Source organism: Pseudorca crassidens, chromosome 11, assembly GCF_039906515.1.
Source record: "Pseudorca crassidens isolate mPseCra1 chromosome 11, mPseCra1.hap1, whole genome shotgun sequence".
Classification (NCBI taxonomy): Eukaryota; Metazoa; Chordata; class Mammalia; order Artiodactyla; family Delphinidae; genus Pseudorca; species Pseudorca crassidens.
Genome location: NC_090306.1, coordinates 86,885,535 through 86,906,305, shown reverse-complemented (window position 1 = coordinate 86,906,305; position 20,771 = coordinate 86,885,535). Strand labels below are relative to the sequence as shown.

At 35.2% G+C, this 20,771-nt stretch overlaps 1 protein-coding gene across 4 annotated transcripts in view; it reads right to left on the bottom strand.

The window, feature by feature from the left end:
- Nucleotides 1-20,771, bottom strand: part of PARPBP (PARP1 binding protein) — a 112,469-nt gene that overhangs the window by 30,013 nt on the left and 61,685 nt on the right. For all 4 annotated transcript variants that reach the window (XM_067697731.1, XM_067697730.1, XM_067697733.1 and 1 more), the window contains 4 exons: nt 17,727-17,910; nt 14,557-14,735; nt 12,196-12,277; nt 232-367 (listed from right to left, as the gene is read on the bottom strand). In XM_067697731.1, the coding sequence (XP_067553832.1) occupies nt 232-367; nt 12,196-12,277; nt 14,557-14,735; nt 17,727-17,910 (581 nt within the window). The remainder of the gene's footprint in view (nt 1-231; nt 368-12,195; nt 12,278-14,556; nt 14,736-17,726; nt 17,911-20,771) is intronic.

The window sequence follows — 20,771 nt, the reverse complement described above, 5'->3', positions numbered from 1 at the left end:
AACACTTAATCCTTAAATGCTGCAAGTTATTTCTTAAATACATTTAGTTAAATCAAACTGAGTCCTATTCCTATACATATATTTGTACTTAGATAAACTTTTTAAATAAACTCAGGTCTATAAAAATATAAACCTTTACATTGCAAAAAAAAATCTAGTTTTACTTAAGTTAAAACCAATTAGTACACTAGAATTGAATTGTTATTAAATTGCTCAAATAAGGTCAATTACCAGAAAGGTCATTTTCCATGTGAAGAACACACAAAGGCTTTGATGCTGAATTAACACTATTCCACTTATCCTTGCTTATCATGCAGTCATCTTTGTAAGTACAAGCAAACTGAGATCTAATTAAGGTTTGCTTCATCTGGTAACAGGAAAAAAGGAGAAAATATACAATTTATCCTTTATTTTTATTTAGTTTTTCATCTAGACAGAAATATACTCTGTAGTCACTGAGGTATCATAAAAATTTCCCTTAAATGTTTCATTATCTGTGGGAACTTTTAATCCTTGATGTTTCATAGTTTGCAAACTCATTCACTGCTACAACCAGCATTTTTGTTCTTTTCAGTAATACCAGCTTTGTGTATGTTTTTGATAATTTTTGTAAAAGCTTAGGCAAATCAATTATAAACTCTTCAAAGACCTTTGTTACACATTCCTATGTCTGAGATGCTTTAGAAAGTGGTTTTATTATGTTTAATAATGATATACATGATATATGTAATCCTAGAAAAATACAAGTTTTCAATCTTAAAGAATTACAGGGTACAACTCTTTTAGGAAAAAATAGCATATGGAATTCAAGAAATTAGAGAAATTAAGGAAGGGAGAAATGTTAGGATAAAAAAGAAAAATAAGAGAAGGTGAAAGAAACAAAGATAGGAAGCTAACAAAGAAGGTGAAAGATAAAACAAAGTGGTGAATGAAAGGCATTATTTAATTAAAAACATGAATATTTAGGGCTTCCCTGGTGGCGCAGTGGTTGAGAGTCCTCCTGCCGATGCAGGGGACGTGGGTTCGTGCCCCGGTTCGGGAGGACCCCACATGCCGCGGAGCAGCTGGACCCGTGAACCATGGCCGCTGAGCCTGCGCGTCCGGAGCCTGTGCTCCGCAACGGGAGAGGCCACAGCAGGGAGAGGCCCGCGTAACGCAAAAAACAAAACAAAACATGAATATTTAGAAAATTAAGAAATATGATTTGATTATATCGTTCTAAGAAGATGTGACCAAGGGATTTAATAGTTGAGTATTCAAAGTATACTCCTGTAATTATCTTCAAACATGACAAATAGGAGAAAATTAGAAAGCTAAATTTAATTCTTAAGCACCATGCCAAGAAAGTATTTTTGGAAATGTATTCTGCAAACATAAAACCAGTGGCTGTTTTAGGGAGAGAACTTAATTTCAGAACAAAAGTAATCTACACAGATAATGCAAATTTCAACAATTGCAGCTGCTGTGTAATGCCATTTGGTTATAGTAGGGAGATTTCTCCAAATAATTAGAAATCATCTCAAATCTTTTTCAGAAACAGACAAAGCTTATTTCAAATACATGATTAAATAAAGAGGACTTCAACAATTCAAAAATTAATACTTCAAAGTATAACTACATTATGCTGAATAATACTCACAGAGCATGTATTGATACAGTTCAGGAAATCTAAAACAGCATGACTTTACATTATATATTCAGTAATTATACACTATGCTATATATTCAGAACAATAACTACATTAACCCACTCAGATGTTTGCAAAGATAACAGCAGTGAAATCCACTGACTATATTTTAGAAGAAATCAGAATAGTCTCCAGTCCAGCTGCTCCATAAAAGCAAGTTTTCTCAGGATGACAAATTTTATATCTTTCTGAGTAATGGTGTCTATGAGAGCCTGTAACTCCCAGAGGACTAAAAATTATATTTAATTTGCTTGAAGATATAGACAATTAGAATTTATCTTCCATTTAAGCACAAAAATACACAAAATTGAAAAAAATGTGAAAATGTAAAAGATGAAAAACTATTTTTTTTAGAAGTGAAATACAGTAGGCTCTTGATAATGAACGGAGCTACAGCCCAATATCTTCATGAACCCACATGAATGCAACTACTATTATATATTTTCTACCATGAGATGCCCTAAAATATAACTGAAGGTTTTAACTAGGCCTTTTTGGACTTTATTAATTCCATAAGTAGAGAATTAAAACAATTAATAAAGCTATTAAAATAAATTTTGTTAATAAAGTAAACTTTATATTATATTACATCATATCATCACTGTAGTAAATTATCCAAAAACATTTATTTCCATCTACAAAACCAATACTAGCTGCTGACATCTTTGTATACGTTTCTTTCATTTCACCAGTTACTACTTATAGAAAATTATAAACTTATTGCTTACAGAGAGTTATAAAGAGTATGGTGAGGCCATGAAAGTAAATAGATGCTAAGTGGCTGCCAAGGATCACTCCCATAATATCCAGATAGTGATGGCACCTACAGGTGGCTTGGGGGACTAGAGCCTCCCACCACAAAACCTTCATCAGTACCACTCGTAAAGCACTCTAAATAAAAATACAATAATTATATTATTTAATACAGACAACTGATATTTTCTCAATCTCATGCTGCATGTGAATAAAAATTTCTTTAGAAAGTTGGCATTTTTATTAATTTTAAACATACATCTGAGTAAAAATCTTTCTTTGCTATGTAAATACAGTCGCAAAACAAGTTCAATAAGCCCTCCTGACAGCTAGATTTCTTCTCCTTAGGCCCCCCATAGAGAAATTCTCTAGCCCTTAGTGATAGTAGGGCAGTTTCAGAAAACTAGAGTTAGAAGGAAATTCTTAAAATACTGATTATGGGTTGAGATGTGAAAGAAAATCAGTTAACCACTATATTTACCATGAAAAATATTATTTATAAACATATCAAAACACAAGAGAGAACCACAATGGTTCTATGGCAATCTTGGAATACTTATATCCAAAAGTAATAACTGAGAGTAGTTATATTGAGGGTGTTTTTTTTCTTTTTTGTAAAAGATTATATGTGTGTTTTTTCCCTGCCCTGTACAAAGATCTTTTTTATCAATTACCACTTATTAAGTTCCAACTATGTGACAGGCACACAGTATACTAAAGAGATTACTAGGATGGCTTCCATAATCACAAAGACATTCTACTTATAAAATTTGCTGTTGACACAGAGCTGGAAGAAATAATAAATAAATTGGATAATAGAATCAAGATTGAAAAGATCTCAGAAGGCTAGAACCATAAGTAGAAAATAATAAGATGAAAATGAATGAGGATAAACAAAGTCCTGTATTTAAGTTCAAAATATCAATTACAGATGTACAGGATGAGGAGAACCTGACTTAAAAACAACATATGAAATAAAGACCTAGAGATTTTAACTGATCATGAACTTGACTGGAGCCAACAATGTGATGTCCAACTAAGAAACCCACACAAAGAAACAAGATGATGTGATGGAAAAGGCATCAGATTTGTGGTCAAAAGACCTGGCTTCTAATACTGGCCCTATCACTTACTAAGTAGATGATCTTGGGTAAACCTCTAAACCTCTCACTTATCCACATATAAATGGGAATATTTACCTCATAGAGTTGTGAGGATTAAATGAAGTTAAAAATATGAAACAGCTATGTAACTCTAAAGATATATGTAGATACTATACAGTTATTAATGTAGTAACATATAAAGAAAGTACTCCTATAGAGTAAGAAATCTGTTGAATTAGGTGTCTCAGGACCTGGCCAACCCTAAAATGATTCTAGGAATGCAGCTCAAAAAATGAACTTACAATCAGCTTCTTCATTTTGGTTATTAAAACAATACAAGCTACATTGACTTGTATTTATAACTTAAAAGAGATTGCTTTTCCTTTGTTCATAAAAGTTGAATTTTTCTGCACAAGATTAGTGGCTACATAGAATTGAGATTACTTCCTGTTGCAAATCTTCCAAATCTCTCTGTGTATTTGATTTGGAATCACAAATAAGCAAAACAATTCCTTTTTGAAAGTGCTTTTGAAGTACTTAACAACTAAGAATAATGTCCAGATTCATACATGGCTGTTAAAATCATTTTATGTTCAAGTCACATGAGAGAAAAAGATTCAAAGTTTTCCTTTGTAGAGTGATTTCCCCCCTTTGGAAAGATTTCTATCCACAGTAAAATTGCAATGAACTTCAAACTTGCCAAGAATTGGAAAAGTCCTTTTGCCACAAGCTCTTTTTAAATTGAAATTATTAGTAGGTTCCCAGTTTGAGGAAAATAGTACTTCACATAGGAAAGCCTGACTCCAGTTAAATTAAGACAAATGAGTCAAAATATTGAAAAGTCACAGAAACTCTCAGTTAGCTGTATTAATAAGAAAATGAAATTTCTAAGCCCCCATTATAGCGGGGGCTATAAATTTTATCAACAAGTTTGGAAAAAGAAATTACTCAACATACCTATTAAATATATAACTAAAAATAAATATTCAAAATTCACCTTTTCATTCTTACATTATCACATTTTCAAAAGAACAGAGATTTGCTATTCTTAATGGCATATGAATTTGTAAGTATATCAAATGATGACTATTATAATTACTACGCCTTCGTTTACACTTTGGAAACAGCATAAACTTTGAAGTCTTATACCTGAATACAACCACTGTTCTGTTACTTACTAGGTATATGGTCTGGAAAATAATGCCTTCTAGATTTCAAAAAGGATTAATTGGAATGAGGGGTATAAAATACCTAGTATAACACTTGACACTTAGAAGGTACGCAATAAATCCCAACCTCATTACTTCAGCCAAAACAGTTCAAATTTTAGTTCAGACTAATACAAACATCCCATTTTCATTCTAATGAAAAATGCTGCTCATTCCCTTAAAGCCTTTGCTTAATGTCACCTTCTCAAAGAGACCTGTACTGATCATTCCCTTTAAAACCAAAACACACACAAAGGAACACACTCTTCTTACCCTCCTCCCCAACTTTATTTCCTGCCATAGCACTGATAACCTTCTAATATACCATATAATTCACTTGTTTGTTTTGTTTATTATCTGCCTCTCCCAACTAAAAGGTAAGCTCCATGAACAAAACCTTAGTTTGCCAACTGATGGCCTGCTCTGGCCCTCTTCATCACACCGGGTGAGGAATAAGTCCACAGGGACTTGGATATGCCCACTAGGAGACTATGACTCCTACTTTTAGATCCTGTTCCAAGAACCTGGCACCCCAGAATTCCCTGCTTAAACTGCCTAGGCACTGGGCCAGCACTGGCCTCTTCCTTTAGGAAGGGCTGACTGTTTATGACAAGGGTGACAGGGAGCGGGATGTATACATTTCTGGGTGGAGTGTGTCTAACAGTATGGAACAGAACTAGCATTAAAAGGATTGCGGGGGTAGACCAGGGGTTTCCATTTATGTTCTTCCACCCTAGTCCCACAAATATTGGGGGACAACTTGCTCATCAGGGCAGGGGTTTTTGTCTGTTTTGCTTGCTGATATATTTACAGTGCCTAGGACAGAGCCCGGTATCCAGTAGGCATTTAATACATGTTTGCTGAGTGCATTAATTAAGTAAAATTATAACACACTCTAACAGGTGTATGCGAGCAGAAGGTATGAGGGAACAGAAACCAAGAGTAAGCAAAAGCTTGGAGGTAGAAAAAGATGTACGGAGAGTAAAGAAACCACAGCACACAGAAATGAGAGAAGTAGACCAGTAAAGAACAGTTAAAGCACCCTAAGGGCAAAAGCTCTGATATATCAATAGAAAAACATGTACAGAGTAAACTCTACTCTGTTCAATAGAGTAAGAAAACCATTTGGTACAGAAACAAGAGAGAGGTATACACACAAAGTTACATCACATTTAAGTACAGAGAACCATGCAGCTGAAGTCCTTAAGCCCCATTATATCCACCATTACTTTCAAGTTCTTAAATATTCCACCTTTCTTAGGTTCTCATGCACATATCCTTACAATACGCCCCACAAAAAGTACAAAAGCCACACCTTCCTTAACCTTACCCCACATTATTTATTCACTTATTTTGTTCACTATGGAATGCACAGCCTCTTTATACTAGCTAAGACAATCTAATACTTTTTCATCAGTTGTTTGCTCCACCTGCAATGCTCTCTTCCATCCTCTCTCCCTATTTAAATCCTATTTATTCTAATCTCTCATGGTCAGAGCACCATTTCCTCTACTTATGGGTTTTCAGTTATTGCATTTGTGTGTATCTTTAATCCACTAGAAATGCAACTGTTTAATATGCTGGCCATGTGTAGCTAATTAATTAAAATTAAATAGAATTAAAAATCGAGTTCCCCGGTTGCAGTACCACATTTCAAGTGCTCAATAGTCACACGTGGCTAGCACCTACAGTACTGGATAGCACAAATTACAGAACATTTCCACAGAAGTTCTACTGGAGAACACTGCTCTGGAAAGAAGCTTTACAATCTATGTCCTGTGTGTGTGTGTGGCACATACATGAAAGGCAGATGGATTTTCAAAGGACTCAGGGACATTTTTTAGCTTGCTAGGTCCATAATATTGGAACCCATATGCAACTGTGCATTATTAAAGGAAACCACACATCTGTTCCTCACATCTTCTAACTACTACCTGATGTGAAAGGACCAATTAAGCTTTGGAAAATATTACAATCATTATATCTTCAAATACTATTTCAATCCTATTTTCTCCTCTCGTTCTGAGGATCCAGTTAGGCATATGTTAAGACATTTTCTGTGTCCTACTCTTCTCTTCTGCTTTTTTATTCTTTATTTTCTCTTTGCTTTAGTTTGGACTTTTTTCTAATGACCTATTTTCATGTCCACTATGCTACCTAATGCTATGTCTGGTCTACTATTAAATTCACCTAGGGACTTCCCTAATGGTCCAGTGGTTAAGACTTCGCCTTTGAAGGCACGGAGTGCGGGTTCAACTCCTGGTTGGGAAGCTAAGATCCCACATGCCTCGGGGCCAAAAAAAAAAAAAAAACAAAACCCATAATAAAGAAGCAATATTGTAACAAATTCAATAAAGACTTTAAAAATGGTCCACATCAGAAAATCTTTAAAATAAATAAATAAATTCACCTAATGAATTATTAATTTTAGATAATGTTTTTACAGTTCTGCAATGTCCATTTGGTTCTGATTTAAAATTTTTGATTCTTGGGAGTTCCCGGTGGTCTAGTGGTTAGGATTTGGCAATTTAACTGCCATGGCCCAGGTTCAATCCCTGGTCAGGGAACTGAGATCCCGCAAGCTGTGCAGCTTGCCAAAAAATAAAAAAATTGATTCTCTGTTGGAATTTCCCAATTTTTCATCCATTTTGCCCTTTTCCTTTAATTAACTTTTTTTTTTTTTTTTTTTTTTGCGGTACGTGGACCTCACTGTTGTGGCCTCTCCCGCCGTGGAGCACAGGCTCTGGACGCGCAGGCCCAGCAGCCACAGCCCACGGGCCCAGCCACTCCGCAGCACGTGGGATCCTCCCGTACCGCGGCACGAACCCACATCCCCTGCATCAGCAGGCGGACTCCCAACCACTGCACCACCAGGGAAGCCCTAATTAACTTTAAATGTTAAAAAAAAAAAAATTTAATTCCTTCTCAGCTGATTCCAGTAGCTGGGTCATTTGTGAGTCTGTCTCTATTGTTAGTTTTTTCTCTTGATTAAAGGACAAGTCTTCCTGTCTCTTCTCATGTCCAGTATATAAAGGAACTATAGAGGCTCCAGATGAAATCTTCTATCAAGGGTTTCCCTTGTCTCTGTTAGGCAGACACAGAGAGGGGCTGATAACCGCAATGCCAACAGGGACTGACCTGAGTCAAAGCTGGGTTGCAGCTGTCATAACTCATATTTGACTTCTGGTTCTTAACCTCTCCTTCGGGAATGTCCCTCCCAAGCTTTCAACTGAGAGCCTTGTGGATCTCTATCACCTCTGACCTGAAAGTCTGGGGGATTCAGTCTGTCTTTCAAAGGTTTTTACATTGTATTCTTCGGTCTCCCAACCCACTTCATTTCCAAACGTGGCAAATATCTTGAGAAGGCAACAGCCATGCGTTTGAGCCAGGTCACACTCCTCAAGAGGAGCCTTGTCTTCTGTGCTACTGCAAGACTACAGGTGATTTTAGTATACTGGATTGAGGTTCCTTAACCTCCCACTCAGCTCCAAAATTCAGCATAGGTGCCGTAGGTAAAAATAACTGTGCATTCAGGGCCCCAAAGTTTCCAAATTGTTGCCAGCCCCTCAAGACATCAAAATATTTGTTAGTTCCTCTTTCTGTCAGTGAGTTCCTTTACATGGGCCAAGATCAATCCTTGGCTCATACCCAAAACTGGAAAAATAATCCCAGGGAAGAAAACTCTGATAATAGTCTGTTCACCTCAGAAGAACTTTACCCTCTCCAGATTTTTAGTTTATTTAAACTGTTTTGCTTACATAGCTTTCTTATGTCTTTTAAAATATTTTCCCCAACTTATGTGCCTTTTATTTTGTTATTGTAGCAGAAATGGTATTTTGCCATGATCTACTACATCCTAGTTAGAAACAGAAGCCTCCAAGCCTGTGAGTGGTTTCTTGATTCTGTTTCCTCCTTATTTGACAGCATTTTACTTGCTCCTCAGTTACATTTTGAAGGCTGCATATTTTCTGTTATCCCCCAGTTTTCTGTAGCCTGAAGAACGGTGGAGGCAAAAGTAACATTCAGTTGAGGAGATAGGCAATCTGAAAAAATTTCTGGGTTGGTTCCTCACTTTCTTCTAAGAATTTATTATGTATTATATGTACCATAAAAAGTCCCTCTATTTAGAGGCTGTATTTCATTCAAATGCAAGGGGATCATTTGGATAATTTCCACAATTCAGTATGCAGCACTAGAGCCTTCACTGTGTCAATGTGTAAATCCCAGAGTTCATTTTCCACATTACTATGTAGTTGCCACTTCTGCTATTTCTCTAAAAAGAAAAAAAAAAAGAACACACAGTTGGCTTCTCAGTTTTGGAAATATTTTAGTGATAATTCTCAGGACTTTGTCAACTCACTAGCACACTATGTGGAGACTGGGACTAGATTAAGTTGCTAAATCATGTCGTGCCTTTTCCCTCTGAAATCTTCTTTCCTTTCTTGGCCATCGTTTCTGAAGTTTATTGTATCCAATTAAATTATTTTCTGTTGTTTGCTCTTGGTGAATATTTTTGCTAGTTATTGCTATTTTGTACTCATTTTAAGTATTAGGGGAAGGAAATTCTAATTGAACTCAATACACCATTTTATTTGGATATACTCAGTTTTGGAATACCCTAAAGGTTAAACATGGATGTCTAATTTTCCAACACCATGAGCATTGTACTGCCTGGCTGCTTATAATAGGTACCAGAGTTAGAGCCAGTCTATTTTTTCCAACTACCTATGTCCTAATTTTCACTGTCCCAACTACATCAACTTTTAAAGATCTAGCATTTTTCTGATCCACTGACTTAAGTTATTAAGTTAGTTAACGGTGATGATTATTCGGACATACACATAATACGGAGGAAAACACTAGACTCAGAATAAGGAAAAAGATATGTATATACAACTTTTCAGTTGTGTCTGAAAAGCAAAATATGGCTAAATCAAGCTGGAAGGAATAAAACTAATTAATTTACAGGGACCTAAGAAGGTAAATGTCTCCTGGAAAGATCTTATAATAAAAAGGTATGACGGTACTTGTATAAATCGCTTGGAAACTGGGGTAAGAATGGGAAGAAAGCATTCTCTAAAGGCTCCTACCAAATCCATGAAGGTTCAGGAAGAACCTTCTAATTTCCTTCCCAGGGGAATTTATTTGACCATCACAGACAATTTTCCAAATAAGCTACAGTAGAAAATAAAACTTGAGCATTTCAAATGAGTTAATGAACACTTTCCAAAGTGGTTTCATAGGATTTGGGGATCAGGAGTGCCTATTTCTATTTATGAACAAGGAAATGAAAATCCAAGAAAAGTTAATTTGCCCCAAATAATAATGACATGGATATTTCACAATCAAGTATGATCTACAACATCAAAATTCTAAGTTCTCTAACAGTATCTACCTTTGTCTTTCCAAGACAGTTTTTCAAGTGTAGATCATATATCCTTTCCATGATAAAAAAGAGAATTAAATGCCAAAAGAGAAAAAGTAACAGGATAATAAGGTAAAAAGCTGTTAAACTACTTTTCCATAGTTACTTAGTAGTAAATATTAGCAGCATTTTTTGTTATTCCAGCAAGTACTCGATCTGGCCATGGTTCAGCTGTATACCTGGCTAAACCAATTATTTTCACACTTTGCTTTCATAAAGAGTACTGTACTATAAAATATAACCATAAACACCAATTCCTTCCTTTCTCTATTGCCATTTAGTTTCAGAGCTACGTGGAGTAAGCCAGCTCCACTATTAAGTAACAGAAGCAATGTAATTATAGTCTTATTAGTATTTATCCATGGTTTTGCACAATGGCATAAAATATTTCCTGGTAGTTATGATATCTTGGATAAGGTGATTTCTCAAGGATTTTGATCTCCTCATCTATAAATGAGACTGGATCAGATACTGTCTCTTCTACCTCCCAAAACTTTACAAATTGGTTCATAAATTTTACAGTAATTAGTTGACTCTTACCAATTTCTAAAAACACCTTCTCATTATTCAGACAGATCTTTTCATTTTGATTTACTTAGTTTAACAAAATATCCCAATGATCTTTATTTTTATTTTTTTACTTTTTACTTGAATTTATTACATATAGAAGATTGCATAGGAAGATAACTTTTATCGTTAATCTATTAGGTTCCAGACAATTTTCTAAGTAGTTTACAGATATCTACTTCACTGTTTAATGGTATTACTTGAATTTTTTTTAACATCTTTATTGGAGTATAATTGCTTTACAATGTTGTGTTAGTTTCTGCTGTATAACAAAGTGAATCAGCTATATGTATACATATATCCCCATATCCCCTTCCTCTTGCAACTCCCAATGATTTTTAAATGAAAATATTAAAGTTTGTCAGTAGCCATAGCAGGGAAAAATTAAAGAATCTGTTACATTTCCGTTTCTAATCAAGTCCAAAGGATAGGTGTTTTTTTCAAAAATCTTACACCTCGACTACAAGTACTTAGGTTAATATAACAAAGAATTGACAAGTTTTTTCACAGAAAAATTATATAAAAATCAATGATGTATTCCATAGATGTTAACTACTAACAGCTACTAATAACCAATAGGAAGATAAGACTTATTAATCTAAATAAACTAAATGGATTTGGGGTATGTAGAAGAAACAGATAACTAAAGGCTTTGCTAATTGGGACTAACTTTCCAAATGGGAATATAAAGAACAAATTAGAGTTCTCAAAGTTATATCAAAAGATGAATAATTATTTGATAATTTAAGGATAACTGTAAATTTTACATGAAAATTTTGTTGAACAAATGAATTCCCAACCATAGAACAGTGTCTGGCACATAGCAGATACCCAAAAATGTATGCTGAATAAATCAATGAGTTAAAAACAAGCTTCTTTTTTGAAAAATAAGATCAAGAAAAATTTAAGTGCCTAAAAACATGTTACTGACTACTTATAGGCACAAATGTTTCAAATGAGAACTGGGATACTCAGTTCAAACCAAGTGAAAATATAAAGAATAGCTCTAGTCAATGAACAATGTGAAATGTTCTCCTTATCTCAATCCAAAATCAATTATATTCTGCCATTATGTCTTCAGATGGGAACAAAACTGAAATTATATAGACTCTCAAGATTCAGTTTAAGATATTAGAAATGTAAATGAGAAAACCATCTCCTCTTTATTTTCCCCCTCATTCACTGAACACATATTTATTGAACACTTACCATAGCAGGTGCTTATTCCTTTCCTTCTTTTAGGTCCAAGTATTGAATAAACCAGAGACAGATTAGCCAAGATTGTATTAAAAGGAAAGTTTCTGTGTGTCAACTGTCATAACTTATTTTCCATTTAATCCCTATTGTTCCATGTATAATGTATGTTTATAATACCCAGCTCAGCTTTATATATTTATTCTTCTGAAAGTAAACCGATTTTTATCATTTTCATGACAGTATATTAAATTGTACCTTAATTGTTTTCTCTTGCACTGACATATGGATACGTTCCCTTAGGGGTTTCATCGATGAATTATTCACTTGTGTGGGAGATCTAGTCCAAAAAAAGCAAAAATTTATAAACCAAAGTAGCTTTTAAACTAGTTTACACCTCTCCACTATCCAAAAGCAGTTAGAGAATGAAAGTTTATTCTGAACAACTGAACCTAGTTGTTTACAATACTATTTAAAAGTGTCCATATTCCTATTCTGAGAGTTCTAAATACTAATAATTTGCTTAATTAATTAATTCAGCCACTAAATATTTGAGCTTCTACTATATGTAAGGCACTGTATAAGATGTTGTGAAGAATAGAAAGTTCATTCATTCACTGCTCTGAATTCAGGCATCTTGATCTAAGTAAGGGAAATAAGATATCCACATAACTAAAATTCAAAATAAAAAAGGACAGATGCCATGGCAGGGAAATTCAAAAGAGAAAAGCATAGTTTAGAAATAGGAGGGTCAGAGAAGACATGATAGAGAAGGAGATACTGGCAATTTGGAGCCAAACATGGATTCCTCAGTAAATTCCTTTTTAGCTTAATAGAGCCAGAGTCATAACCCCTTTGTGTCAAAAGACCATTACATAAGAATAAAGGGGGCTCCCCTGGTGGCACAGTGGTTAAGAAGGCGCCTACCAATGCAGGTGACACGGGTTCGAGCCCTGGTCCAGGAAGATCCCACATGCCGGGGAACAGCTAAGCCCGTGTGCCACAACTACTGAGCCTGCACTCTAGAGCCTGCGAGCCACAACTACTGAAGCCCGTGTGCCTAGAGCCCATGCTCTGAAACAAGAGAAGCCATCGCAATGAGAAGCCCATGCACCGCAACAAAGAGTAGCCCCCGCTTGCCACAACTAGAGAAAGCCCGTGCACAGCAACGAAGACCCAATGCAGCCAAAAATAAATAAATTAAATAAATAAATTTATTTTTTATAAAAAGAATAAAGGATAATCTATTCTAAGAAAGACTAGTTTATAACCCTACATTGACTTACATTCATATACATTGTCCTTAATTTTATCATTTCGATGCAGACCCTTAAAAATATACTTTACCATGGACTGGTACTTGTCTGCACAATGACAATTGAAAATGCTAAGGTAACTATAAACGTGTTTGGCCACATAATTGAGTATAGAAAAATACCTCTTTAAAATGTATGTGGGGATTAATTTTATTTAGAAAATCCTACAAACACAAAATAACTTTCTCTAAGAAAATGACAGAATTCAATCTAAGAGAAAATCTAAATCATTTATATTTCTACCTAAAAGCAAACTTTGTTAAACAGAAGTAAGTTGACAGGAGGAAAAAAACAAAGGTTCATTTTCTTTATACTCTTTTCTGGGATTCCAACACAGGGTATAAGTAAATCATTGATAAAATAAATTTTCATTGCAAAGGAATTAGAAGTCAACACTGAATGATAGAGCATTATAAAGTTTCTCTTTAAAGAGAAAAGATAGTGAAGCACAGGAGAGAGAGAGAGAGAAAGTAAAGCAATCATAGATAGATATGAACAATTTTAGACTAAAATCAGATTTCTAGAAAGTGGCTCAAGCAGAAAATAGAAAAGATCAAACAGGACAATTTTTAAAAAATCCTCCACAATGTAATAATACAATTTTAAACCGTTATTCTAAAATTTTAAATGTTTCTATAAATGAATGTTCATTAATTAAAAATATCACCAACTCAGTGTTTGACCGAATTGTTGTTAAAACTGGTGAGTATCAATGTCTTGCACAGAATACCAACAGTAATTTAGTATTTTCTTCATAATGCGATGAAGAACAAGTAAATGTCAATTCCAGTGTAAGTCTGGTGTATACCGACTCTCCTATTCTCAAGCAAAATAGCACAATCTTTGGAGCAGAGACCTCAGGTTCTGGAGAAAGACACCTTTGCTGCTTGCCAACTTAGACAAATTGCTTGCTATCTCTCTCAAGTCTCTAATTCTTCACTTATAAATTGGGGAGACTACTAAAAGAGACTGCTGTGAGGGCTGATATAAGTGAAAGCATTTAGCAAAGTTTTTGACACAAATATCTATGCAAATATTTCCACAGCAAAAAACAAGAACAAAAAAACAAAAAACACCACTCATGCTCTCACAAAATACTACTTTTATATATAACTCCCTCACATTCAAATGTTCAATCTCCCTTTAACTAACTTTTATTTTTTCTCTTCATACTTTTCTGTAGTTCCCAAGTTTCCTAACCATAGCATGTATTTCTTTTATAACAAATGAGGTGATTTTTTCAAAAATTTCCTTTATAGACTTAAGTTAATATTCACATACATATAACTTCCACATTACTTACCTAAAAAGTGTAAGAATAGAAGTTCCATTATGATGAATTGTGTTTTCATCGTCATATAAAAGCTCTGCTTTGTTTTTGGTAGGAGCACTGGCTGCTTCTTCATCCAAAAGAACCAGTAAAGTTTTCACAGTATCTCTGCCACAGTATGCAGTGCCATGGTTTATGGCATGAGATTTTGGCTAGAACAGGAAACAATTTCAAATAAATGTAACAATCACCCCAGCTGGGTCAATCAGCCACTCTTTTCCATTTCATGTGCTATTGTTCTTCCTCTTCTATTAAGCTATAAAAAAATCAGCCACGAGAAGTGGCTCTACGGCATGTGAATATTTATCCCTCAAGCCATAATAAAATCAATCTTATGAACTTCCAGAAGCACAAAAAATATAGAAAATAGTATTATCAAAGGAAGACATTAGATTTTGGTCAAAATAACATTAGTCTTTATAAGTCAGAAAGTTTAGCTACAATCTACGTGATCTCAGCCTCGTGACTTAACTTCTTTGTATACTGATATTTTTTCTCTCTTATACCAGAAGTGAGATTCTGGTGATCTGAATACCAACCCCACAGATGGCTGTACAGATCTACTCAAATGCAAAAATAAAAAAACTAGCTGACCTTCATTCATTCAGTAATCACCCATAAGCACATACTAAGTCCCAAGAATTGCATTTGAAGCTAAGGCTACAAAGGTAAAAACTAGTGTCTCAAGGAACCCGTAGGCTCTTTCATAAAATAAATAAGTAACCAATAATGGCATTACAGAGTGCTAAGTGTTATTTCCTTTTCTTAAATATATTTATTTATTTATTTATTTTTGGCTGCATTGGGTGTTCGTTGCTGTGTGCGGGCTTTCTCTAGTTACAGCAAGTGGGGGCTACTCTTCGTTGGAGTGCGCGGGCTTCTCTTGTTGTGGAGCACCGGCTCTAGGCGTGCCGGCTTCAGTAGTTGTGGCACACAGGCTTAGTTGCTGCGCGGCATGTGGGATCTTTGCGGACCAGGGATCGAACTCGTGTCCCCTGCATTGGCAGGCAGATTCTTAACCATTGCGCCACCAGGGAAGTCCCCTAAGTGCTATTTCGAAGAGAATGTATAAATTGTGCAGTGGGAGCACACCCAAAGGTCATGATCAATTTACCCTGGGATCAAGGATGGCTTCATAGAGGAGACACAAAAGGGTAAGAGAGAACATGGTATTTTCAGAGACTACATGGCATGAAATGGCTGAAGATCAGGGTAACAGACAGGGAGTCATGTGAGATGAGCCTGGGAAAGCACTGTATATCAGACAAAGAAGTTATAAGTCAATCTGTTACAAGGTTAAAATCTCTTCCTTTATTAAGCAAGGAAATAAAATGATACTATTTACATTTTAGAAAAATGACAGCAATGATGGAAATGTGTAAAATATTTATATTCCAGGGTAAGACTGTTATTAAATCTGGAGACAGGACCACAAATTAAGAGACTGGAATAGTCCAGCTCAGAAATGAAGAAGGTAGTAGCAGTGAACTAAAATAGTAGCTGTGGAGATAAAGAAAAAGCAGATTAAAAGGGAAGAGCTGGAAAAACTTAGTAACTAGATAGAAGAATAGGGAAAATATATGATAAGATAATATTACACATAGACACACGTAAGAACAAACTCTGATGGCATTTCTGACCGGGTTCATACCAACTAACCAGTTGTATGTGCTGTATACCTCTGGGAAAGTTGCTTAACCTCACTGTGCTTCAGTTAAATCATTGGTAAAATAGGGATGATGATAGTGCCTAACCCATAGGGTTGTTGGACATTGTGCTTAAATATCAGAGTCGCCCTTTTGAGGACATCTGTTATAGTTGTACCACTTTCCTCAGGTTTCATCAACATGGTCTTGGCCTCCTTTCTCTACTTGGCTGACTCAGGCTACCAAGTGAACTGTAATGTATAGCTACACCAGAATTTTAACAAATTGCCTATCACAATCTAGTGCTTGACATATATTTTTCATTAGTACCAGAGAAGTCCATACTGTTTAATACTAACTTCATTGAGAATTACTGATTCGTATTTTTCAAAGATGTCTAATTTGGTTGAAAACATAAAATTAAGAACCAGGTTGTCTGCATCTTTATTTCTTGTGACAGGAAATGGGAGAGATTGGGCACTCTTAATTATCTGAGCTGTGACAGTTCCTGATTTATACTTATAATAAAACCTCGTTGTCATTTGAGCCAAGCTGTCATAGGAAGTGTTAACACACATGAAATATGTGGGGAAATAACTCAGAATCTCCCCCATGTCCCGCCTTCAAGTTAAACTAAAAACACGCATTGTTATAGAAAATAGCTAAAAATAGTGCCCGAGGGCTGCAGAAAAATAAGTGAATCATAAAAATTAAGCAAAAGTCTTTCTTCATACATGGGCTATCACAATTATACCTAATAAAAAGGGAATTTTGTTACCTGAACAATTAAACTGCAACAAATGAATTACTATAACACGTACTCCAAAATTCTGTTCTAGAACTAAAGACATGGTAGTCAATTTCTCCTATAAAACTATAGTTTTAATACCTTATAATGACAGACTATCTATGTAAGAAAAACAAGGAAGAGGTAAATTTTCTGGAATATATAATTAAACAATTACTAAGCATAGGAAAAATTCCTAATGTCTGCAGTAATCTGGCAATGGAGGTAGTAAATAAGAGATCATGGAAATAGAAAAATTCTATAAAAGAAAAATAAACTGCTGAGTAGAAACTATTTCTGCTGTTGTTCTGTGGAGTGCCTAGTACTGGGGTCATAACCAGAGACACCAGACTCTTATTTTATACCTGATTAAATGGGAAAATAATTGTTTTATAAAAATAATTATTGAAAAATATGACAAAACACCTTAATATCCATCAAGAATTATAAATTTCTAGTGCTACAAGGGATACTGAAGATTATCCAATGTGCTTCTTTAACAAACAGAGACAATTTGGCCCATAGAGGTTATGATTTACCCTAGTCGAACATAATCCTGCATAATCTATTGAGAAACTTATATTTTCAACATCTTATAACAGAGTAAACACATTCTTCTGACTTAAGTGGCAATTGTAAACCATTTCTACAGCAAGTAGAAGATATAGTGTTTTGTACAGAAGGATAATGAAAAATAAAAACCTCATTACCCGTGCAGGACTGATGTCAGTGGTACTAAGAGCTAAGTCTCCTTGTTGAGAATTGATAATACTTTTAATCCTCAAATCCAAATCTTGAGCAACTTCCTCTATTGCTTTATAAAAAGGATCCCTGCTGTTCTGGCCTTTAATCAGCTGCATCTTTATCACTGAGAGTATCCGACCCCCTGCAATACTGAAAATAGAAATAAGATCACTTTTATAATGGTATGAGAAATGTCAATATGCTTATAAGCTTGAAAATATAATTCTCAGAGTTAATCAACACTTTTCAAAGAATATGGCTTTAATCTTAGAAAGCAAACAGTAACATATTTAAGAAAAGGATGAGAACCATTAGAAACAAAATTTTAAAGTTTTTCTAAAAGCAAGTTATTTCAGTAAGGTAAGTTACTTCTTCCTTGATTTAAAAGCTAGATGAAATAATTTAGTTATATACGATATATGATAAAAGATTCAGATGCAGTTATATACATGCAATATACTTAAAATACATACCTTTAGGTACAACGAAGATAACACAAACTACCTCTCATTGAAAACCTAAAATCCTACATAACTTATCTTTTTTTTTAACATCTTTATTGGAGTATAATTGCTTTAAAATGGTGTGTTAGTTTCTGCTTTATAACAAAGTGAATCAGCTATACATATACATATATCCCCATATCTCTTCCCTCTTGCATCTACCACCCTCCCTATCCCACCCTTCTAGGTGGTCACAAAGCACCGAGCTCATCTCCCCGTGCTATGCGGCTGCTTCCCACTAGCTATCGATTTTACATTTGGTAGTGTGTATATGTCCATGCCACTCTCTCACTTTGTCCCAGCTTACCCTTCCCCCTCCCCGTGTCCTCAAGTCCATTCTCTACGTCTGCGTCTTTATTCCTGTCCTGCCCTAGGTTCTTCAGAACCTTTTTTTTTTTTTTTAGATTCCATATATATGTGTTAGCATAAGGCATTTTTTTTTCTCTTTCTGACTTACTTCACTCTGTATGACAGACTCTAGGTCCATCCACCTCACTACAAATAGCTCAATTTTGTTTCTTTTTATGGCGGAGTAATATTCCATTGTATATATGTGCCACTTCTTCTTTATCCATTCATCTGTCGATGGACACTTAGGTTGCTTCCATGTCCTGGCTATTGTAAATAGAGCTGCAATGAACACTGTGGTACATGACTCTTTTTGAATTATGGTTTTCTCAGGGTATATGCCCAGTAATGGGATTCCTGGCTCATATGGTAGCTCTATCTTTAGTTTTTTAAGGAACCTCCATACTGTTCTCCATAGCGGCTGTATCAATTTACATTCCCACCAACAGTGCAAGAGGGTTCCCTTTTCTCCACACCTTCTCCAGCATTTATTGTTTGTAGATTTTTTGATGATGGACATTCTGACTGGTGTGAGGTGATACCTCATTGTAGATTTGATTTGCATTTCTCTAATGAGTAGTGATGTGGAGCATCCTTTCATGTGTTTCTTGGAAATCTGTATGTCTTCTTTGGAGAAATGTCTATTTAGGTCTTCTGCCCATTTCTGGATTGCATTGTTTGTTTTTTTGATATTGAGCTGCATGAGCTGCTTGTAAATTTTGGAGATTAATCCTTTGTCAGTTGCTTCATTTGCAAATATTTTCTCCCATTCTGAGGGTTGTCTTTTCATCTTGTTTATGGTTTCCTTTGCTGTGCAAAAGCTTTTAAGTTTCATTAGGTCCCATTTGTTTATTTTTGTTTTTATTTCCATTCCTCTAGGAGGTGGGTCAAAAAGGATCTTGCTGTGATTTATATCATAGAGTGTTCTGTCTATGTTTTCCTCTAAGAGTTTTATAGTGTCTGGCCTTACATTTAGGTCTTTAATCCTTTTTGATTTTATTTTTGTGTATGGTGTTAGGGAGTGTTATAATTTCATTCTTTTACATGTAGCTGTCCAGTTTTCCCAGCACCACTTATTGAAGAGACTGTCTTAGCAATGAATTTGGTAAAGTAGCAGTATACAAAATTAATGCACAGAAATCTCTAGCATTCCTGTACACTAATTATAAGGTTACATAACTTAATCTTTAAACCAATTCAATAAGTATTATTACCCATAAATTACAGATGAAAAAACTGAGTCTCAAAAAGGTTTAATAGCTTGTCCAAGAACACACAGTGTTTGTTCTCGGCTAGGAAGAAGATGGTAAGGAAGGAGACTGACCTTAAATACATGATATTGCACTCTAACATGAGAAGGGTTATTATATGGAAGAGGAAATTAAACTAGTTAATACTAATCTAAAGGAAACCAGAGACTGGACCAATTATGGCCAACAGACAAGTATTGTTGCAAACATGAAATCAATTGTTTCTTTATACTGAGCCTGAACTTCAATGAATTTGGGTTGCAGTTCTGCTCTAGAAGGCTGACCTAAAATCAATGTTACAAGGAGGAAGGATTTTGGTCCATTACAAGGAAGACATTAAAGGTGTCCAACAATAAAAGAGGGCTCTTTTTTGAAGTTAAGAGATCTCCATCCCTAGAGGTATCCCTGGAAAGGCTGCACAGTGTCTAATGAGAAGGTGGTGTGGTCTGGCTATGGAGTCAGACAACCTAAGCACACATCACAGCTCCCTCACTTTCTACCTTGAATATGCTATTTAACCTCTCTGTGACTTTTATAGTAGCATAAAGGAAATTATGAATTATTGCCTTATTGCCAGGCTTTATGTTTTAGGAAAGAAGCTAGGTTCCCTAACGACACTGGAAACATGACCGTTCACATATAAATAGCTTGTCCAAATAGAGAAGGAAAGTTAGAAGAAAACTGCAGAGAGTGCATTACATCAGTATCTTCCAAATTTGCCTGATCATCAGAATCATACTCAGCATTTGTTTAAAATGTCAGCTCCAGTGAGTACACCTCCACCTGGAGGGCAGGCCGGCTCTAAAAGGGAGAAAGAGGCTGAGGGAACCATACCCAGTTCTTATAATCTTACCAGTTATGAGTCGGGGAGAATGAATGAAAGGTAGACAGAGAAATGTAGTGTTTTCTG